This window comes from Polyodon spathula, chromosome 22, assembly GCF_017654505.1.
Source record: "Polyodon spathula isolate WHYD16114869_AA chromosome 22, ASM1765450v1, whole genome shotgun sequence".
NCBI lineage: Eukaryota > Metazoa > Chordata > Actinopteri > Acipenseriformes > Polyodontidae > Polyodon > Polyodon spathula.
Genome location: NC_054555.1, coordinates 198914 through 222126, shown reverse-complemented (window position 1 = coordinate 222126; position 23213 = coordinate 198914). Strand labels below are relative to the sequence as shown.

Below are 23213 nucleotides of genomic sequence, written 5' to 3'. Positions count from 1 at the left end.
TGTATTACTTCAGTACCACTGCGTGCAATGTCACGCTTGCTATGTGCACAAGAGGGAGGTACTTAGAAGAACCACTGTCTTCCCAACACGTGTGAGTATATCAACCGTGCTGCAGGAAGCAGTTTTGTGTTTCTCAAGGCTGCTGTTAGTCAGTCACTACAGGCTGCGACAGTGTACTGTTTCTTTAAGGCCACCTCCTAGCATTACAATCAGAGTCGCGCACACGGTGCCGTCACCACTCCCCTCTGCGTACGTGCGCGCCCCCGTCGGTCGCGTGGTGTTCTTCCATATTGCTGCTAGTAGTCGTGAGATTACATTATTCGGGATTTAAAGAGGTACTCGCAGGCTTTTAAAAATCTGCACATCTAGATATATGTTTTAATTGAAAGCAACCACTCTGCAGCTTAGACTGAAGGATATTTGGTCTAGGGGTGGAGTGGAGAAGAAAAAACAAAAAAGCGATTAGACTGATTTCGGAGTGAAGGACTTCGCTCGAGTTAGTAGTACCCAGAAGAATTTGGGGGGTAGAGAGAGGAAAAGGGGAAATGGCCACTCAGGTGGAGACAGTCCTTCCCAGCAACAACCCTTTAATGCAACAAGAAGGGCCCTTGCATACAAGCAACGTGACACGCGAGGGGGGCTGTGTGGGAAAGGAGGGGAAGCAGCCGGCCGGAGGCGCGGGGAGCGACGCGAAGGAGTCCGGCGAGCACGGCCGATATGCGGGTAATAGCGAGCAAAGCAAGGGGCAGGTGAACGAGGGGAGCGACGATCCAGAGCAGAGAACCGTGGAGCAAGAATCGAGCCGGCTCAAAGAGATGGAGACCCCAGGAGGAGAGGGAGGGGAGAAGGGCAGCAAAAAGGAGTTTACCGAGGCCCCCCTTCCCAAGGTGAACCCGTGGACTAAGAAAATGAATTCGGTGACCGTGATCAGTGTGAATGGACAAGCGCATCCTGGTGGGTACCGTCGAGGCGTTCTGCTATCTGTTTTAAATGTACCTGTGCGTAAACGAGTCTGTCTCTTGGGATCTAAAATGGTTCTCGGCACATTTCAGACAGTGAGCTAGCTCATCGACGGGTGTTGCTGCAGTCCTTGCATGAAACAGGAGTGTACAAGTGCCGCTAGACCAGTGCCCTAATATAGAACTGCACTAGGCCCAAAAACTATTTTGGGATGGCTTGCAGAACGTGCTAATGAAGTTTCTAAAGCGAGTATTGCGACAGTGTGAATAGCCTGTTATCAGCCTCACGGTTTTTTCAGTGTATTATGAACTGTCCCAGTGAGCATAATTTCTTTAAAAACACAGTAAGCTGTTTCCAGCCAGGCCTCCCACCCAAGCAGTGTGTGCGTTGCCATGCACGGAGGAGATACGGGCTGTGTGTGTTTAAACAGACGGAATTCCGGCCGGTACAGCACCTTATAAAACTGCAGAAGATACAATAACGAGGGTGTGTATAGGTGTATATATATGTGTGTGTGTGTGTGTGTGTGTGTGTATATATGTGTATATATATATATATATATATATATATATATATATATATATATATATAGATATTATATATAAATTTGTCACGAGAAAAGCTTCGTGTTAGTGCAGTTAGAGTAAAACTATATCACGTAAGCACACAGTACTCTGCTTTGACGTGCGGTTATCACTCAGCCTCGGTGTGTTGCTCAGTCCTCAGTTGTTGTTTGTTGTTGTTTTTTTGATTGTGTACGCGTCGTTATGGATGTTTTCAGTAGGTGTTGCCAAGCTGAATGTATTTCAATAGGTTCTGTGTGGCATTTAATACTAGGCCTGTGGTTGTAGGTCATAATGTGGGGAGGATACGTTTCTTTACTTAAAAAACAAAAACTTAGTTATTGATAAATAGATTTCCGAATATTTATAGTTTCGCCGTGGTTTTGTTTAGAGAGACACCAGCGTTGCAATGTGGCAGAGACTGACGCTTGAGCCTGTGCAGTACGATCAATGCTGTGAGAAGCCCTGGGAAGTGCAGCTGCATTCAGCTCGGTTCATGCGTTCAATTGTCACGGTTCATGTTTGAGATTGCTCATGTAACGTGTCGGTTAAAATAGACCGTGGCCTGTTGTGCGGTTTGTAGCAAGGCAGTGTGTTAGTTATCGATGTATTTTTTAATAAGAATTAAGACACACTTGATTGTCTTTATTGCGTGTTTGTTAGTGAAAAGTAACATTAAACGGTGTTTAAACACGTTCCACGCTTGAAACGCTTCACCTCGCCCGGACATTGTATTGCAGTGCTGTTCTCTGATTTCCCATGATTCCTTTGCACCAGGGCGACAACGTGGTTCCAGCGCATGGAAACATGTGATTGCACGGAATCGACTTGTTTTAGACCAGTGTCGATCACAAGATGGCATTTTGTTGTGTGATCTTGTATAAGGACACGTAACGATGGCGTTCATGAGCCGTCAGTTGAGTTTCATGGCACAGTGTTGGTCAAATTGGCACTAAACAATGCAGTCTCCTCTATAGAGGCGAATCTCCCCTCCCCCACGCTGGGTGACATGCTGTTTATGATTCTGCGCTTCGCGTTTAAGCAAATGGCACATGTTTGTATAGTTATAAAAGCCACTTCCTTCTGTCGGTCTTAATTTTTCCAGTCTTCAGTTTTTAAAGCGTATTATGTCACAGTTTTGAAGTTAAGTTACCTGTAAAAAAAAACAAAAAAAAACAAAAAAAAACAAAACTGTTATAAACAGAATAGACATCTAAACACGTGCAGTCAAGTCAGTTCACTTTATATATCGATATGAACAATATATAGCTATAGGTGTGTATATATATAATAGTATAATATATATATATATATATATATATATATATATATATATATATATATATATATATATATATGTGTGTATGTATGTGTTTTTGCCATTAAGTTAAGATGTCATTTATGTAAGGTATAGGAGTTATGTTTGTATGTGTTATCATCACTATATAGTGCTGTTTGTACAGCATATTGAATGCCACGTACACAGGATAACCAGCCCTCGTGTTACACAGGTAGATGAGAATAGGCAGGTGTTTAAGGTAGAATACCTGTGTGCAGGTGAGAGTTTCATCTCCACAAACAGGACAGTCATGAGACAGGCCTCTTGAGCCTAACACTGAGGGACGGGCAGGGAAAAAAAAGATGATCCGTCACAGCTGTTCAGCACATTGTGTGGGTGAGGTGGGGTCTTTGTGACAATGTTTCAATCACGGGCGAGGAGCGGGCTGTGACAGCGTTTCAGTCACGGGCGAGGAGCGGGCTGTGACAGCGTTTCAGTCACGGGCGAGGAGCGGGGTGTGACAGCGTTTCAGTCACGGGCGAGGAGCGGGCTGTGACAGCGTTTCAGTCACGGGCGAGGAGCGGGCTGTGACAGCGTTTCAGTCACGGGCGAGGAGCGGGCTGTGACAGCGTTTCAGTCACGGGCGTGGAGCGGGCTGTGACAGCGTTTCAGTCACGGGCGAGGAGCGGGCTGTGACAGCGTTTCAGTCACGGGCGAGGAGCGGGCTGTGACAGCGTTTCAGTCACGGGCGAGGAGCGGGCTGTGACAGTGTTTCAGTCACGGGCGAGGAGCGGGCTGTGACAGCGTTTCAGTCACGGGCGAGGAGCGGGCTGTGACAGTGTTTCAGTCACGGGCGAGGAGCGGGCTGTGACAGCGTTTCAGTCACGGGCGTGGAGCGGGCTGTGACAGCGTTTCAGTCACGGGCGAGGAGCGGGCTGTGACAGCGTTTCAGTCACGGGCGAGGAGCGGGCTGTGACAGTGTTTCAGTCACGGGCGTGGAGCGGGCTGTGACAGCGTTTCAGTCACGGGCGAGGAGCGGGCTGTGACAGTGTTTCAGTCACGGGCGTGGAGCGGGATGTGACAGTGTTTCAGTCACGGGCGAGGAGCGGGCTGTGACAGTGTTTCAGTCACGGGCGTGGAGCGGGCTGTGACAGCGTTTCAGTCACGGGCGTGGAGCGGGCTGTGACAGTGTTTCAGTCACGGGCGAGGAGCGGGATGTGACAGTGTTTCAGTCACGGGCGTGGAGCGGGCGTGACAGCGTTTGTTTCAGTCACGGGCGTGGAGCGGGATGTGACAGTGTTTCAGACAGCGGGATGTTGTTTCAGTCACGGGCGTGGAGCGGGCTGTGACAGTGTTTCAGTCACGGGCGTGGAGCGGGATGTGACAGTGTTTCAGTCACGGGCGTGGAGCGGGATGTGACAGTGTTTCAGTCACGGGCGTGGAGCGGGCTGTGACAGTGTTTCAGTCACGGGCGTGGAGCGGGCTGTGACAGCGTTTCAGTCACGGGCGTGGAGCGGGCTGTGACAGTGTTTCAGTCACGGGCGTGGAGCGGGCTGTGACAGTGTTTCAGTCACGGGCGTGGAGCGGGATGTGACAGTGTTTCAGTCACGGGCGTGGAGCGGGCTGTGACAGTGTTCAAGTCGCTCTGCAGTAGGACTTTTTGTTGCAGACCACAACACTGCCTGGGTCAGGTCAAATAAAGGCAGGTGAAGTGAGTTGGAGTCACATTCCCAGGACTGTGAGGTAAATCGGAGCCCATATAGGTGGTTTGTGGAAATCTGTTTGACTTTGTATTTGTAAGGCCAGCTTGTTTTTATTTATTTTTTGATGCATGATGCCGTGCCTGTTTATTCACATGGTTAGCATTTCCATCCTGTCATATTGTATTCATAATCGTTTGGACCATTTTATGATGCAGAATTCATTGGAGAACATTGACACAGAATAGCAAAGTATATGCGTACATACAGCTTACCAGTAGTGATCGAATAGAGAAATGAAATAGCTGCTGTCTCCCCAATCACTTTTTGTTGCGTCTAGCTTATTCTAGGCGAAACCGACGAATATCTGAATGAAACACACCTTTCCAAAGCACCTTGGATAATTGCGTGTTTTATTTATCTATATTTAACTGTATATAAAAAGGACAGACTAAATGTTGCATCAAGCGTTCGTACAGTGCTTTCCTCTCCAGGGATATGTATCGTCCCCTTATTCTAACTTGCGTTCCCAAGTTCTGAGGTTTATGTCAAATGAAGCCTGTAAAACTCTTCCTGTTCTTGTGACTTTATTAACAGAAATGGCTGGAGCACCCTGTTAAAATGAACTTGTCCAAGGTAGGCAAGCTGCTACACGCTTTACCTTGTTCTGACATGGGGTTCTGTACATTCACCAGGCTTGATAGCTACTGTTGATGGCACAGAGACAAAAGCAGCCCTGCCCTTTTATTAGAGACCACAAACCCCCATTCACGCACCATCAGAAGCTTAGTGGAGCTACTGTATCCCATACGAGATACACTTCTAGAAAGAGCTTATCAAAATAAACATAAGAAATGAGATTGTACAACAAGAGTGAAAGTTGTGTGGTTCTGACCCAGTGGAAGTTGCGCACACAGTGTCATGTAACTGTACCATCATGTGTTTCTTATTTCTAGTGTTTATTTCTGAGAAAGACATGGGGAATCCAAGCCAGAGTTTGAGAGGATCTGGATCCTCTGTGTTCAGGAGTAGCGCTGTTTGGAAGTCTCGCAGTTCTATTCTGTCTGTCAAGGATGAGTCATCAAATAATGTTGCCCGCTGCTGTAGTGGCAGCGCTGCAGTGCCTGTGGGTGGAATGGGAAATGAGACAGAGGTGTGTTTATAGAACACAGGTTTGACACTGCAGAAGTGCTGTAACACTGTCACCCACCTCTCTACACCAGCCATGTCTTTCATTCTTCGGAGATGAACATTTCCTCTGCCTTTCAACCACCTGAGAAATACTGCACGGCTTGAATTTCATTTTTGTGTGCTGGGGGGGATTCCAAAATTTTAGGGGGGAATGGCAAAAAAGGCACTTTTATATAAATAAAAAAATTTACTGCATCGTCACTCACACTGGTGTTTCTTTAAAATAAGCTGCCTCAGGAGACCTAACGGCTGCTCATCACTGTGAGGCAGAGCACTCTCCATTGCTTTTGCCGTTGCCTGATGTGAAGTTTTTGCAGCACCAGAAGAAAAAGGTGCTTTTCTTTTTAACCAGCGCTCCATTTCTTTTTTTTTAACTCTACACTTGGCCCTATTTCTGCCTGTTTTTCACTGTTTTCATTTCTGTATGTTTAAGTACTGGATAGTTTGTGCTGCATGAAAGTAACATATCAAATGAAAGGCCACAAAATGTTCTTTCATATTATGTAAGTTGAATGCGGCTCACAGTGCTTTCGTCACTGACACCCACTTCCTTAGAGATTTGCTGTCGCGTTTCAGGCATTCTAAATTAAGTGGTTTTTTAAAATATCTCTACAGGATTTTCCCGCACGGAAAGTTGCAGATATACGGGAGCAACTTCTTGGAAATGCGCGATTTCTGCGATCCCGTGTTGAAATTCAAGCCCTGAACTGTCTGCTGTACGATGCCTGGCCGTCTTTTAAATTGAGGATGATCTTTAACAGGTGTACCAAAAACCATGAGGACAGGCTGCAGTGCGATAGCTTGGATCCTTCCAGTAAATGTGATAGGCTGGAATGACTGTTTCTCTTCCCATGAGGGACACATTGCCACAAGCAAACCCACTGAAGTGCCGTAATGTGTGATTTCCGATGGAGTGCTTGGGAATCGGCCACATGTGAGAGAGCGCTAGAGACGAAGACGTGAAGCCCGTCAGCGCTGTCATCTTCTAGGAACACAAACAAGTGTGCTTGATACGGCTCATAAACTACTTTTATGTTCAGTATGTTTGGGGCAATACATTATTTAATGTTTGAGTATTTAAATCAAAAAACGGAACTATAAAACAAAAAAAAACATTTCCCTTTTTGTTTTTGTAGGTGCGCTGGATGAGAGAAAGATCGTTTTAGTGATCTTCAGTGATCATTTACTAACCCCCTTTACTAGCATAACAGGCTGTGTGGTCCAGTGGTTAAAGAAAAGGGCTTGTAACCAGGAGGTCCCTGGTTCAAATCCTGTGTGTGAACCTGAGCAACTCACTTAACCTCCTTGTGCTGCATCTTTCGGGTGAGACGTTCTTGTAAGTGACTCTGCAGCTGATGCATGGTTCACACACCCTAGTCACTAAGTTGCATCTGCTAAATAAAGAAATAAACCAATAATAATGAAATATCGGCTGAAATACTGGAACTGGAGGGAAATACGACTTCCATTGCATAACAGTACTGCCAAAGATCGTTTACCTGCTGAAGAAACAGCTCTGCAAACCTATAGGAGCCGCTCCCCCTGCACAGCTGCTTCAGGTTACAGCAGCCAGGTGAGCAGTGTGAGACTAGTCTCCTTATTATAATGTACTCGTATCCATTCAAAACAAGGCGTCTGGTTTCACTCTGCACTTAAGTGGTTAGCGGTGGTTAGCCACTAAGCCTCTCATCTGGTGGTTAAATTCGTTTTCGGGTCAGGACGACAGCATGGTGCACTTCTCAGATGCCCACTCTTTGTCTTGCTAGTGAAGTTACATTCGTAGGAGTACGGTACCCGTGTGTATTCTACCAGGCAAGTACATTCCCAGAAACAGGGTTCTTTAAACTGCATTGTGTATTCATTGTAATCTAGAAGCAAACAGTAGATTGTGGTCCAAGCCATTATTTTATTACTATAACATCTCAAAAAGCTTTTCTGTGATATTCTTTGAGTGCTGGATGCTGAAGCAGCTATCTCCTTTGTTTATGTCCATGTTATCTCTGTAGTACATGGGGGTATGAGATACGCCCCCCTTTTTTTTTTTTTTTAGCTTCATTCGGCACCTATCGGTCTCACTCAGCCATTGAAAGGTTTTCTCTGCTTTTTCCAGAGAAAAAATGACTAGAGACCTGTGCTTTACGTATTTTCGATGATGTCTGACTATTGGAAAGAGTTAAAACCTGGATTGCGTGAAACTGCTATGCAGTAGGAGTCTTAGTCCCATCCCTGTTCCAGCTGTCCATAATTAACCATTTGAGATTCTAACCTCACATTCAACGTGATGGAATCTCTAACGCTACCCTTCACTTTAATGTGTGGTATTGCATGGCTTCAGTATAGCAGAGTTTTGATTGTAGAAACATTTAACTTTTGTGGCCTTAGTTTTATGATTTGGCTCCCACCACAGGCACGGTCAAACTATCTTCTTGGAGAGTGTGGAGAGGGCATGTGTTTGTACTGCACCGTTGTCCTGTAATGTAATACAGTTCTGTATTAAAGCCGTGCGCCCTAAAGAGACAGTGCACTGTGTGTTTGTGTTCTCGTTCAGCACGCCGCAGTGTTTTCTCATGTGCTGGTTTCCATTGTGCACGCAGGCTCTTTTCACACACTATTTCAAGGAGCTGTTGCAAGCTATTGATAAAGGATTTTGTTTGTAAATTGCTGTAGTCTTGCATGTTGAATTGTATTTGAAGACTGTTAGATATCGTGTACATGGTCGGTTTATTAAGCGTTTTGCTTTGTTTAGTTTTTGTATTTTGTTTGCGCAGCGCACTGTTGGCCAAGCCAGCACTGCGTTTCAGCAGGTTATGCAAATCTAAGACAAATGTGCGTCTCCCTGGGAGTGCTGGCAACTCGAATTTCCACTCTGGAATCTGCATCTATTACCAAGATGGACTAAAAACAGCAGCTTAAACTGAGCACTTTAAAAGTAGTTTGTTGTTTGCAGTGTGTTTTGAAGAGGTCAGTGATGTGCTGTCAGAGTTCTGCTGTATGCAGTTTTATTAAGTTCTGTGGTACAGAAAGCACCCTGCCCCCTGCTATGCAGAGCTGGGAATTTGAAGCAGCCTCTTTGAACCTGGCAAGCGGTTAGGCTGGGTGAACTACAGTAGCAGCCCTAACACAGTAAGGGTATAGCAACCTCAGCGCTGTATGCCTTTTCTAAATGGCACATTACAGCTGGAACATGCAGAGGCTAGTCTGGTTTTCCCTATGGAAATTACTTTAAATCCACTAGTTAGAAGCCTCAATGCACTGATGAGACTGGGATTTCTGGAAGACAGTTGTCTATGGCTTTTTCAAATTTACCCAGAGTGTAATTGTAAATAACCACACAGATATGAATGGCACACTCCTGCATTATAATGCAGTGATTGCATTGGACTGCAATGTACTGTATACCTGTAGAACTGATTCTACGTCAACTATCAGAAATGGCATTTATGAAATTGCTGTATTTAACCGTGCATTCACTTTGCTAGGTTTTGTCCTCCTGTAACATGCATAGCATTCAGTCTGATGTGTTTTTTTCTTTTTGTTTTTGCCGTCCGCAGATCAGCCAGCTCCAGCCAAGGTGGTGAAGGCTGGTAACCCAAGACCAAGGAAAGGCAGTAAGGTATGTGCCCTCTCTGCCACATCTACCACCATTCTTGCATTGCTAACAGTGCATTTCTGCAGTCACTTAAGAGTCCATGAGTGCTCTGCCACATGTGGGAGCTAACACTGCACTGCCTCTAACAGTGATGTGGGACAGCCAGCACTGCACTGCCTCTAACAGTGATGTGGGACAGCCAGCACTGCACTGCAATGCACTGCCTCAAACAGTGACGTGGGACAGCCAGCACTGCACTGCACTGCCTCTAACAGTGATGTGGGACAGGCAGGGTTGCTTATTGGTCGTGTCCTCTGTATTGCACTCAGAATGAAGATGGATTTGAACAGGAATGGAGGAGCTGGAGATCTGTCTGTTTCTAGAGGGATGTGTTCGTTACTTACACCCCTGCCTCCCCCCCATGCCTGTGTTCTGACTCAGTCCCGTCTATGTAATGTAGTCCAGTATAGGTCGTTGAAGGTGGTTTTGAAACTGTTCTCTTGCAGGTCAGTGATTTTGGTGATGCAATGAGCTGGCCGACCCCAGGGGAAATGGTGAATAAGGAAGTGCAGGTAAGAGGATTAGTTTGTGTATAACTGGAGTTCTCATTCATCCATCCAGCCACTGAAACCAAATGCTTTGTTTGGAAGCAAACCATTGCATTATCCCTTAGCGGTCCATTTATTCAGTGCTGGTCAGGCGTGTCGGGTCCAATTTATTTTCACACGCGCTGTTTCTTTTACACACGCTGTTTTAAAATATTTTTCTCAGAGTAAAACAGGTTTAAAAGGCATTGAAATACAAAAAAAAAAAAACACTCCGTACTGTATCTCCAGCCAAGCCCCACCCCTTGTTTGCTGTATTTTTCACATATCTCTTTATAGACATGCATACTGATAAGGGTCTGACATCAGACTGGCAAGGGAAAATTTTAAGGACCGCAAAGGGTTAAATTAGTGTGTGTGTGTTTGTGGGTTTTTTTTTTTTTTTTATAAGATCCAACATTCGTTGTGGTTCAAACAGAATGTGCTGTTGCTGGGAGCTCAGTAAGAGTTGTCAGAAATATTTATTAAAGGACAAGTTATAAATAGTGCAAGTCCAGCCTCCAGAACAGTTGCAGTGCGACTGTGGCGGATTAATGATGTTTAAAATCACTGTTAACATCGCAAATCTAGGGATGGAAATAAGAATCCTATTGCACGGCACTTTCACCCATTCCAGGTTTTATTATGCACTTGATTAGCCCCAGTGTAGAGATAACAAGCTCAGGTGTATCGTGATGAACTCATCATAGTAAAACCAGGGTTGGATCAGACTGCTATGCAATGGGATTTCTTATTCCATCCCTGTTTTTATGATCCAGTAACCCACAAATAAGCGCACGTTCATTTAATCTGCTGACTCTTTGGAAACATGCAAAGGAAAGGTGAGAACGGCGCTTCGCTCCTTTGTCAAGCAACTTTGCAAACAAGACGCTGGATTGAGAGTCTTATGTAGAGGCTCAATTCCACGCCTGCAATTCTAGTTGTTTTTGTGTTCGTGTAAACTGCCCAGGAGTCTCTGAGCGGAAGCCCCTGAATAATCCCTTTTTAAAAGCTTGCTCTGAGAATGCAATGTGGGGTCACAGCACGACCAGAAATAACCAGCGCTGGAGTCCTATAGAGGGGGTGTCCTTGTAGGGATTCCCATAGCGTTGCTCTCCAGAACGTCTGCTTCTATTTCAGGCCTGACCCTCGCACTGAGAGTCATGAAAGGTCACAGCGAGTTGGGCTAGACAAGCTCATGGGTGGAATGCATTGGGAAGGCCTGATCTAGATGGCTTTAACTTTACCCATTGGAAGGGTCGCGGTATAGGATCATAAAAGACTTGTACAGTTTACTGTCGACATGGCCTAACTGTGTATTAAATACACTGGTGAATGATGGAGGTAGACATTCTCTAATCTGTATTCATTAGAACAGCTAGGGAGTGAAGGGTCCTTATACAGGATCACAAAGGACTTGTACACTTGTCAGCGTGTCCTGACTGTATTAAACACACTGGTGAATGGTGGAGGTAGCCCTGTGTTTAATATGCCCATGTCTCTCGGCAGGCTCCTGTTGGAAAGATCCAGCCTCCTAAGAAGACTCTGGTGAAGGAGAAGCGAGACAGCGAGGAGAGCAAGGAGAACCAGAAGACCAGATCTGACGATTCCGGGGAGGAGAAGAACGGGGACGAGGACTCACAGAAATACGGGTCCAGGAAGAAAGGTACAGGCTCGCGAGAGGGTCGCTGCTTCCTATTACAGGAAATGGATTCACTCGTTTCAGTGAGGTGTTATAGTGACACACTGAGTTAGCGAAACCACCAAAAACAATATATGGAGCACGTTGTTTTGTTTGAAACTTGGTTAGAAAGTAGAGTACAAGCAAGATGCAGAACCCTGTCATAGAGCAGCTTGAGGGCAGCTTTCTAAGAGGGGTCAGACCATTAAACCGTGCGATGGTCACCTGGAGTGCCACTTTCCTGTTCATGCTTTCTGACTCTTTATTGCAGGTAACAAGCATAGATGGGTTCCTCTTCCAATAGAAGTGAAATCAGAAGGTCCCAAAGAGAGGTCTGCCTCCAGAAACAACACCCGCCAAAACGAACACTACAGACTCCCCCCAAACAGCAGGAACGACTTGAGGGGTGCGCTCCCTTTTACTGGCTTTCTGGGGGTCAGGGCTGTGCAGCAGGGCTTGGTTAATAGTGCTGGGAGCTATTCGGCACGCCCCTTCACTGTACTGATGTGTTCAAGGTTAAGTGAAGATAATGAAGGTGGAATTGTGGCTTCGATTTAAATAAGCCACATACTGTTAACCTAGTTAAAGTTAAACAATGTGGCAGATAAAAACTGTTTGGCTGTGTTTTTCATTACTTAATGGAAGGGATGAGATATGGTGTGTGATAGAGAAGAAACACATTAGGCAGGTGTATTATGGAGAATGGATCTGTTTTTTTTTTTTTTTTTTTTAACATTCAAATGCATTGGTTTCCTCCCTGCCCTGCAGACTGGCACAGTGCCAACAAGCACGAGCGAGACTGGCGGGAGGATCACGACGAGGTGTCGAGTGTGAAGAGCGAGGGAGCCCCCTTCCGAGGAGGCTACAGAGGCCGGGGGCGTGGCCGAGGGAGAGGGAGGGGCCGAGGCAGGGGGGGCAGCAGAGGTACGTACCCCCTGGCCGGGTTCAGGACTGTGCAGGGCTTGCTGTAGGGGGAAACTGTGTATACGGTTGGCTATGATAGGTTGAGTTCTTGAGCAGGTTAGTGGGGGGTTGATCTCAGCTGGCTGTCAGTGGAGGCTGAGCACTCTGTGTTGGTTTTGGCAGGCAGTCTATAGGCTCTATAGAGGTCTTTCCCTGCTAAAACAGTGTCCCATTCACAGCTGGGAAGGAGGTATGTTACTCCCTCGGAGCGGCACAGACTTTCTCATGATCACCTCGATTAACAGGAGGGGTGGAGGCTGTGATCGGAGCACATGTTTAATCATTCTGTCTAAACGGGTCATTTTTTACATTTTCAATTGCTTGACTTTATTCATAAGCTTCATTGTGTTTTGTATTGTTTAGTTTATAGAGGGTTTATTAATCCTATGTTATTTAGTGCATTACAGTTTCGTGTCTTCATTGGTGGGCTAATGCGTTATGACTATGGTGTTTGGTTTCTGATGAAGGCACACATTCATTAAGGGCTCTGTCTGTCTGCAGGTCATTTTGACTACCAGTACGGCTACAAGAATTATGATGGTAAAGAAGGAGGTTCCGGACAGAAGTTCAACAGCACGGTGACCTACTACTACGACAACACCAGCAGCTCGGAGATGTACTCTGTGGATCAGGAGCTGCTCAAGGATTATATCAAGAGACAGATGTAAGGAGGACAAATCGACTGAAGTGCTTGAAATATTGCTTTCCAAAAAGTTTTTAAAAACTGGAAATATTTCTGCACTCATCCTGCATCGGTTTGTTTTGGCACTGGTTTTAAGTCCTTATGCAAAGTGGGCTGTTGCAGGAATTGGAAGGTTTTAAACGAATGCTGGATGAGAGTGCCAGAGTGTGGGTTTTGAATTCCTCCATGCATGTTCCACCAATAAGTTTGCATCATTGTATCTAGTACTGGCAAGTGCCTATTAGAGGCAGCTCGACGTGTGTGTTTCTTTCTAGTGTCAGTTCTTTGGCTTTGTCTTTGGCTTTACTCCCTCGTGTGTGTGATCCACGGCACGTTTGAGTGGGTGTATTGTATTGAGCAGGTACAAGCGGAGATATTTTAATGATATCATTAATGCTATAATGCAGTTCTATCATTTACACATATGCTGTTTGATCAAATGCTGTAGAAAACACTCATTTAAAATTCAGGGGTGCTGGTGGAATGGTGAGCCTGCTGTATTGATATGCCAGCACTGTCGAAGACCTGCAGTATTGCTCCCACGTCCTTGTTTGACTTCAGTACCATGACTGGCAATGCAGTGTGAAACGACTGTTCTCTTTTTAAAGTAACATCTTTGTGTCTTCACGTGCCAGTGAATACTACTTCAGCCTGGATAACCTAGAGAGGGATTTCTTCCTGCGGAGGAAGATGGATTCGGAAGGTTTCATCCCAATCCCGCTGATCGCTGGCTTCCACAGAATGCAGGCACTGACGACCGATATCAACCTCATAGTGCTGGTGAGAGGCTGTCCGGGTTACACTGTGTGTATGACTTGTGTGCTTCAGGCTTTAACGTGTTCAAAAAAACAACATTAATGCAGACAGATGAAAGCTGGCTTCCCTCAAGTAGAATTAGCTTGTGGTTGAGTAGCAGCAGGTTTTCAGCTTGGTTTTGGTGAGCTTTAGCAGCAGTGCACTGGGACATGGTGTTTGTGGCTGGTCGTGCTGTTGATAGCACCTGTTTGCTGCATTTGGAGTGTATGAAACCCTTCCCTTGTCTTCTCCAGGCCCTGAAGGACAGTAAAGAGGTGGAGATCATTGACCTGAAGATCCGCAGGAGGGAGGACCCAGAGCGGTGGCCTCTGCCTGGCCTCTCCGCCCCTGATAACACCCAGACTGACTTCTCCCAGCTCATCAACTGCCCTGAGTTTGTGCCCAGACAGGCCGACAGTCAGACAGGTGAGCTGCATTAACAAGCAAACCCTGCATACAAATATTAAAGAAATGTGTGTCAGGAATGGAAATCAGACTCCTATTCCGTGGTATTATTGAGCCATGATGCTGATATGCAGAACATAAAGAAAAGTGTCTTTGATTGGAATGCATCACACTGTGTTCTGTGAACAGTGAGGGTTGAGGCTGGTGTCTGATTGGAATGCATCACACTGTGTTCTGTGAACAGTGAGGGTTGACGCTGGTGTCTGATTGAAATGCATCACACTGTGTTCTGTGAACAGTGAGGGTTGAGGCTGGTGTCTGATTGAAATGCATCACACTGTGTTCTGTGAACAGTGAGGGTTGAGGCTGGTGTCTGATTGAAATGCATCACACTGTGTTCTGTGAACAGTGAGGGTTGACGCTGGTGTCTGATTGGAATGCATCACACTGTGTTCTGTGAACAGTGAGGGTTGAGGCTGGTGTCTGATTGAAATGCATCACACTGTGTTCTGTGAACAGTGAGGGTTGAGGCTGGTGTCTGATTGGAATGCATCACACTGTGTTCTGTGAACAGTGAGGGTTGACGCTGGTGTCTTTTACAGAGTCGGCTCCAGGCTCTCCCAGATCCTTGACTCCCATGCAGCCCAAGCATGAAGATGTGAGTAACCTGAAGACCATGCCCAAGGGGCTGTCTGCTAGCCTGCCTGACCTCGACTCCGACACCTGGATTGAAGTGAAGAAGAGGCCCAGGCCTTCACCCTCCAGACCCAAGGTGAGGCCTCTTCCATTCCTGAATCAAACCCAAAGTACAACAAGGATGGGAATAATAGTCCTCCTGGTGCATAGTACTTTCAATACTAGAGTGTGGATTGCTAACAAGCTCAGGTGTGTCTTATTACACTCCATGAAACCAGGAATGGATCAGAGTGCTATGCAGCAGGGTCTTATTTCCATCCCTGTACAATGTACTGAGGAACAGCGCATCGGCTTCGATTCCTCTGGCATTTCTTTGTTTTTAATTGTGTTGTTTTTATTATATATTCTATATATAGGGAATCTATTCAGGCTTGTCTAAATGTAATGCACACAGCCTTGAGGTTACAGACCTTACTGAAAGAAATGAAAATGTTACGTTTCATTCTGATGAAAGTATGACTGCACGTGATAGTGGTAGTATTGAGTTTATTAATAGTGTGTATATGTGTATATCCTCTCCCTTTGTGGTTCTCATTACACGGCGTGCTTGACCTCTTCCATTTAACATTGCCAGCAGCCTGCAAGATCACGCTGTTTGAAGCGCTGGAGAGAGGCGTTGGGGTGGGAATGGGATTGTGTATCCTGATGTTCATGGAGAACATGACTGGCTGATGTTATCAAACCGCTGGGTATTTATTGCCCTTCCTCTTGTAAGCCTTGCCTAGTCCTGGTGCCGTGTGGTTCACTGAACGTGCCATTGATTTTTAACAAGAGCAACATTTGGCAGTCCTGTAACGGCTCAAGTGCACTGAGATGAGCTCTCACAGCAGTACATGTTCGTTATGAATTATTGTAAAATAACATCCTGACTTCTTGTTGAAGGGCTTGTCTTAAGTGCATCACACATGTGCTTTGGGTAGCTTGCTGTATAAGAAACTGAAATGACAACTGTGACGCTTTTTATAAGAAGGTGTTTTCTTGGTCTAAGCCCACAGCAGTCTCGTTGAACCGACCGCAGTACCTGTATTACACATGTCTGGCAGCACCAAGGACTGATGAATAGGGTGGAAATCAATGCAGAGGAAACATTGACGCTGTGCATTGAAGGCCCCTGTTTTGAATTGTGTGACGACTGGCCTGTCCATCGTTGTCTTCATGGCAAGGGCCTCTTGGTACAGTAGGCGTTTGTGCAGAGGACAGGAAGCAGGCAGCTGTAGTGAAGACAGCCAGGTGTGGCGAGACGGAGTGCTGCAGGAAACTCCCAGCCTGCGGACCTGTGAGCGGCTGTATTTTTGGGTTAGGGTTGCCCCCTGCTGGGTGTCCTCGGGAACATCAATTATAATGTTTCCTTTCTGTGCTGAAGTTTATTCACCTGGTCTTTTCATATTTAGAATGACTTTTGTTTTCTGGGTCTTTCCTTGATGTTTGCCCCCTTTTTTTTTTTTGGTTAACCAATTTGTAATAACAGAAGGTACCGCATGGTTTTTATTTCAGATGCCAGGAATGATGTTATGTTTGTTTAAACAGAAGCTGGAGGAGAGTCGCTCTCTGGTCCCGGTGCAGCAGCTGGCAGGTCCGGATGAGCCCGAGGAGCTGGACTTCATGTTCGACGAGGAGATGCAGCAGATGGACGGCCGCAGGAACAACTTCACAGACTGGTCCGACGAAGACTCGGACTGCGAGATTGACGACCACGACGTCAACAAGATCCTGATCGTCACGCAGACCCCCCCCTCCCTGCGCAAGCACCCCGGGGGAGACCGCACCGGCAACCACACCTCCCGCTCCAAGCTCTCCACCGAGCTGGTGAAGGTCATCAACGATGGGCTCTACTACTACGAGCAGGACCTCTGGGATGAGTCTTACGAGCCGGAGTACGCAACCATCAAGGTGAGCAGGGATGGGAATCGGACTGCTACTGCGCAGTATTCAATACAGCTTCATTACACAGAGTGCACAGGCTTCAGTACAGCTGCATTAACATACGGTTGAATTCCAGCTTCATTAGACAGTGTGTAGGTAACAAGCTCAGGTGTGTCTTAATTAACTCATCATAGTAAAACCAGGAATGGAGCAAACTGCTATGCAGTAGGATGTCTTATTTCCATTCTTCTGTGCTCTAGTTTTGAGATCCAGTCGTCCTCATAATTAAGGAAAGGGTGGTACTTCACTCTGTTCTCAAGAAGTAACTTTGCAGAAAGACAGTGAGAGTCTTTTACTTTAGTTCCTTGAAGTATTCCTAACAAGCCATAACTATTTCAATAGTTACTCCACTGTCTTTGATGACCAGTCCTTATAAAGTGATATAGGAGACCCAGCCAAGATTGGGCTGGTTAACCAGTCTGGTTTTTTCTCTTCTAAACCACACTAGCAGTCTGGTGTTTTGAGTTGTTAGTTTGCAGTGGTCTGCAGTGCTGCAATGAATTGGTTTAGAAACTCCACATGCATTTCCATGGAGGTGATTATTCCCACAATCTCCTTTTTTAATGTCCTTGTCAGTTGCTAATCTTCCTGACAGTAACGCAGTGATCTCATGAAGCCTGCGGTGATGCTCCAGGGCCAGATCTAAAAGCTTTCAGCTCTGCTGCTATTCTCTGTGCAGTTTTTCAAGGGCAGGTTCTGGATGGGCCAGGACTGAATGAGCTTCTACAAAAGTGTGTTTTGTGAATGCTATTGTGGGATCTCTCTTTGTACCTCGCGCTCACATGGTCAGCCTGACGTGAAAACATGGCCTGTATAGAAATAAAACGGGCTGTGAGTAGGCCCGGCCCTGGCTTCTGTGCAGGGATGAGAGAGAGAGAGAATGATGTCTCTTCAGGGATCAGAGGTAGCTTTACAAGAAGCTGTCCAAGGACATTATTATCATTATTATACTGGCTACTGAATCTGTATCTGAGTCAGAAAGTTTAGGGCGTCTAATTGAAGCTTATTTTTGCTGTCATCCTAATGTTTTATAGTCAGCGGTGGTAATGAGATCCAGATTATGTAGGGGGGGGGGTTCTGTCTGTGGGGATTTTTCAAATTAAAAAAGTATAGAATAGAGATGAACAGATCTAAACTAATTTGGCACTGAAATAACGGCTGGTTCATCTGATTTTTTTAAATACGGTGTTTGGCATTGATGATTGATCTCAGTACTCCCCAGGGGGGAGTTTGTGCTTTATATATGGAAAATGAAGAAAGAATTGTAGTTGCTTAACATCTGTTACAACACATATATAAATGATGTGTGTATATTTACTGGGGGTGGGGGCTGCTGGGGGGGGGGGGGGGGGGGGGGGGGGGGGGGGGGGGGGGGGGGGCTACTGTCTACCACTATGTCATGATTTTCAAAAGTCTAGATTGACCTTGTCTTGTATTGAAGTTTGCATGTTCCGGATTTAAAGGTTTCGGCTGTCTAAAGTAGCAGCCTAGTCTTGTATTGAGGTTTGCTGTCATGGGACCTTTAAGTAGCAGCAGCACAGTATTTACAGAGCATTCAAACAGAATCCATTGGGATGGACCACGCTGTGTAACGAGTCAGAGGCACATTTCTGCTACTTTGTTTCCTTTTATATATATATATATATATTTTTTTGCCAGTACAAACAGCTGTGAGTTCAGTGATTTTAGATGGGCTGATGTTGCTTTTCATTGCAGCAAGAAGTGGAGAACTTCAAGAAGGTGCATCTGATCAGCAGGGAGCAGTTTGACTGTCTGACCCCCGAGCCTCCCGTGGATCTGAACCAAGAAGTGCCGCCCGGCCCACCCCCACCTCAGCAGAGTAAGTATGCCTGCCCCTCCCGGACTGTAATGACTACAGGAAAGATCCCTGGGCATTGCTGTTTTGTTGTGTGTTTTCCTGAGCGGTGGTTTTATAAAGCATGCTGTTTCTTCTCCAGTCCCTACAGATGCTTTAGCCAATAAACTGTTTGGTGCCCCCGAGCCCTCTACAATTGCCCGATCGTTACCGACAACCGTGCCCGAGTCTCCGAACTACCGCAACGCCAGGACGCCGCGCACCCCCCACACCCCCCGGTTAAAGGACCCCACGCAGACACCCCGCTTCTACCCCGTGGTGAAGGAAGGCCGGCCTGTCGATGCCAAGGTACCTCCTGGAACGAGTTTCTGCACTATGATTTAATTGATTGTTCAGCTCCGCTGAAAACTGCATTGCACCATCTGCAACAATTGGGGTCTATAACAAAAAGCTTTGAGTTGTCTCAGTCCTTAAATGCTAGGTGATGCAAAACATTCAGCCATAGCTGTGTAGAAACAATGCATTAGGATCCCCTTTCAGAAACATATGCTTGTAATATTACCATACCTCCTTTGCCTTGCAGACCCCACTCAAGAGGAAGACTCGGCACAGCTCCAACCCCCCTATGGAGTGCCATGTGGGCTGGGTGATGGACTCCAGAGAGCACAGGGCAAGGTCCAGGACGGCCTCCGTCAGGTAAACTGCTTTAATCGCTCATCTCTGCATGTTCTCCATAGTAGTTGCCGCAAGGGACAAATGCAATCACACATGGCTTGCATAAATACCAGTTATTTTAACCCAAGGCTTATACAGTAAACCCAATTCTATTTTTATTACGATATGTTACAGTTTTTTTTCCTTCTTTAATTAGCTCGAACGCCAGCCCTTCTGAAGGCACGCCTGCAAACCTGGGCTGCACCCCCCAGTCTCTTCCCAAGTTCCAGCATCCCTCTCACGAGCTACTCAAGGACAACGGCTTCACACAACACGTGTACCACAAGTACCGCCGGCGCTGTGTCAACGGTGGGTATAGTCCTGTAACCCTAACCCACTACAGCACAGTGCAGACCAGCACACTACAGACACTACACCCCAGCTTTCCCACCCAGCCCCCTTACAAAGCAGTGTTCTGTAGATTTATAAAGAAGGCCTTTATCTGAGTGGGGATTTGTTTTACAGAGCTCTCCATGTCTCTAGAGATTGTACTGGATACCAGCTCCTGTTGCTGCTGCAGTTATGCAGTGCTCTTGTATTTCAATTGGATGTGTGCTGCTGCAGGCCATTTTAGACTTGGCTATGGGACTGTACTGGCATTTAGGAAGAAGGCCCCAGTATCTTGGTAAACTTGTAATACAGCCCAACCTGGTGTTGGGAGTTGGGAAGCGCCCTTGATATTCATATCCACCACTTAGTGCGTTTCTTGCAAGGATTGGCGTCATGTAGGTAAGTCTATATTTGTGTATTTAGCAAACGCCTTTATCCAAGGAGACTTACAGAGACTACATGACTCCTCTCCATTGTATTTATCCGCTTCTTGAACCTGCTAAGTGACAGTATTGCTGTCCTGTAAATACCACTGCTGCGGTTTGCTTCATTCGCTGTTCTGCTCCTCTGCCAGAACGAAAGCGGCTGGGAATCGGCCAGTCCCAGGAGATGAACACGCTGTTCCGTTTCTGGTCCTTCTTCCTGCGGGATCACTTCAACAGGAAGATGTACGAGGAGTTCAGACAGCTGGTGGTGGAGGATGGGAAAGAGGGATACAGGTAAACCTGGAGAGTGCTGGAAACGTCTTGTGCTGATTACATGCTGACAGATTGCTGGGGTGCCCAGGTTACACGTGTGCACATTCGCTCTACATGCCATAGACTGAAACAGCCTGTCCGGTTCCGAAAATCTACTTGGATATACAATACAACAAAACCAATGACATGTCAAATAGCAGGGTTACGTGCTGTACAATACAGCAAAACCAGTGACATGTCAAACAGCAGGGTTACATGCTGTACAATACAGCAAAACCAGTGACATGTCAAACAGCAGGGTTACATGCTGTACAATACAGCAAAACCAATGACATGTCAAACAGCAGGGTTACGTGCTGTACAATACAGCAAAACCAGTGACATGTCAAACAGCAGGGTTACATGCTGTACAATACAGCAAAACCAATGACATGTCAAACAGCAGTGATTGGAAGTTAAACGTGGGTTTTGTTTTTTGCTCGTTTGTTTTCAGGTATGGGTTGGAGTGCCTTTTCAGGTATTACAGCTACGGACTGGAAAGGAAATTCAGGCCTGATATATTTAAAGATTTTCAGGAGGAAACCATCAAGGATTATGAATCTGGTGAGGTTTATTTTATTTTTTTTTCTTAGTTTGTTTAAAACGTTGTGATCAATGTCCTTTATTTTAAATAGTTATGATATGTAACTTGATGATTTTTATTTATTCCTAAGGTTGTGTTTTTTTCTCATCACAGGACAACTGTATGGACTTGAAAAGTTTTGGGCGTTCCTGAAATACTCGAAAACCAAGACCCTGGAAATTGACCCCAAGCTGCAGGAATACTTGAGCAAATTCAAGCGCCTCGAGGATTTCCGGGTGGATGTGCGTAGGAACTGAGCGAGTTTGCTCATCCATTCTTCAGATAATCTGGAGATACGAGCTGGTATCCCTGCATGTGTTTTGGAGCACAGGGGACCTACAGTGTTTTGCTGCAAGAGGAAATATTTTGTAATAATAATAACAATTATTTTTTTTTTTTGAATTGCATTTGCAGCCTCCAATGAACGAGGATGGAGGTCGTAGGAGACACTCGTCCAGCGGAGAGGGAAGGAGACGTAACCCGTCGGGCCAGCTGGGGTACAGCCAGGCCCAGGCTTCGCAAGGCTCCTCCAGAGATGATGCCAAAAATCTGAACCAGAAACCTGCTGCTGCTGCTGCTTCCCTCGCACCCGCCTCGGAGCCCCAATCCCAGGAGAAGTGACCCACCGGGGGTGGGGGGGGTGGGAGGGGGCTAGCCTTCAATCTAATTTCTTTATAACCCGGGGGAGGTCCAGGATTTCACGCAAGCATGAAAGACTTTTCCCATTCGTGATCTGACGACTCAATTGCTCTTCCGGATGTCCTTTCACATTCACCAACGTTTTGTCTCTGAGAGATTTTCAATGACTTGAAGTGGAGCACTGAAAGAAAGTGCTGCATGCTTGCGTTGCGATTGTCTTTTATTGTTTGCGAACCCAGCCCGCTCCTCCTCAGCCAGGACAGTTTGAATATAGAGGTTTTATTTTGGAGCCTGTAGCAGATTAGCTGATGTGGGCACTTCTTCCCTCTGGACCCCCCCCTTCCCCTCTTCTTCGACTTCCTTTATTACCTGGACCGTCAGCATTTTGGTTCATGAGGAGACTGATTTAGGAGACGGCTGTTTGAAAAGGAAAGCTTTGTTTGATTTGGTTTTGGGGCTGGCAAAAACTTTTATTAATGACATTTGAAATCCCTCCCCATCAGCAGGATCTTTTTGAAAGTTGCCTTATTTGAACTTTTTTTTTTTTTTTTGAGCTTCATGTTTTCCCTGCAGCCCTTTTAAAGTTGATTTTTGATTTCATTGCTGTTCAGTCCTGATTTCAGCGAGACGAGTGAAAGCAGTGCCGGACAGCACCTTCCTGTGATGGCTCTCGTCTTCCAGGTTTCACCGGTCCTGTTACATAATGATGGGCTCTTGAGCGGAGTGTTGCGGGGAGCACGGAGGACCCTGACCAGACTGGAATCACACTCTGAATACTTGAAGAGCTCCTTGTACACCTGCAGAACTGTTGGTGTTTTTAAATTGTATATCTATCTAACTTGCTTCAAACAATATCATGAGATAAAAAAGGCATAAATAAATGTTGCTGCTTCTGCAATGACAGTGAATGGTTACCAGGAGCTGAGTGCAATGTGTGTTCCATCAGACAGGCACATCTGTTGAAATGCATGTCATCAAAATTGTCATTCTCTTGGTATCGGCTATCTGACAAGTAAATGCTGCCAGTAGCCAGACATGCTGCCTTTGGTTGTAACCTTTTTCCTATTGTGATCAGTGCTTGACACCCATGGCCCTGGGGAAACTGCAGTCTAATCTCATGTGTTCCAGGTACAACACAAGCCTAAGGTTTACTACATCACTTTGGTATCTCATTTTAATTGCAGTTTATGGAGAACTCGATTTGTTTGGATTTGTTTTTTTCTCTTAAACTATTGGACAATCCACTCAAATTGTAAACAACAGCTCAACAGTGTGTTTGATTTTGGAGATCTGCTTTTAAAATGGGTTCGATATCAGAGATCTGCTTTTAAAATGTGTGTGATATCGGAGATCTGCTTTTAGCCCTCCTCCTCCCTTTTATTT

At 45.9% G+C, this 23213-nt stretch overlaps 1 protein-coding gene across 2 annotated transcripts; it reads left to right on the top strand.

The window, feature by feature from the left end:
* Window positions 1–288: 288 nt before the first annotated feature.
* Window positions 289–22921, top strand: LOC121297574 (la-related protein 1-like). 2 transcript variants are annotated; one of them, XM_041223954.1, is made up of 19 exons: window positions 289–954; window positions 9245–9306; window positions 9789–9854; window positions 11376–11532; window positions 11819–11953; window positions 12316–12471; window positions 13012–13174; window positions 13828–13972; window positions 14242–14413; window positions 14995–15164; window positions 16583–16978; window positions 18728–18851; window positions 18970–19175; window positions 19411–19523; window positions 19699–19850; window positions 20446–20590; window positions 21063–21172; window positions 21306–21433; window positions 21606–22921. In XM_041223954.1, exons 1-19 carry the CDS (start codon window positions 546–548, stop codon window positions 21810–21812), a joined length of 3216 nt encoding a protein of 1071 aa, XP_041079888.1. In that variant the 5' UTR covers window positions 289–545; the 3' UTR covers window positions 21813–22921. The 2 variants fall into 2 exon arrangements, with proteins under 2 accessions (XP_041079888.1, XP_041079889.1); XM_041223955.1 differs by having other exon boundaries at window positions 290–954; window positions 16616–16978.
* Window positions 22922–23213: the final 292 nt, after the last annotated feature.

What these genes read in the sequence shown, in the direction of transcription:
- LOC121297574 (XM_041223954.1), top strand. Translation starts at nt 546, where the DNA reads ATGGCCACTCAGGTGGAGACAGTCCTTCCCAGCAACAACCCTTTAATG. An exon ending in ATACGGGTCCAGGAAGAAAG is followed by an intron (nt 11,533 to 11,818) that starts GTACAGGCTCGC and finishes TCTTTATTGCAG; the next exon opens with GTAACAAGCATAGATGGGTT. An exon ending in CCGCCGGCGCTGTGTCAACG is followed by an intron (nt 19,851 to 20,445) that starts GTGGGTATAGTC and finishes CTCCTCTGCCAG; the next exon opens with AACGAAAGCGGCTGGGAATC.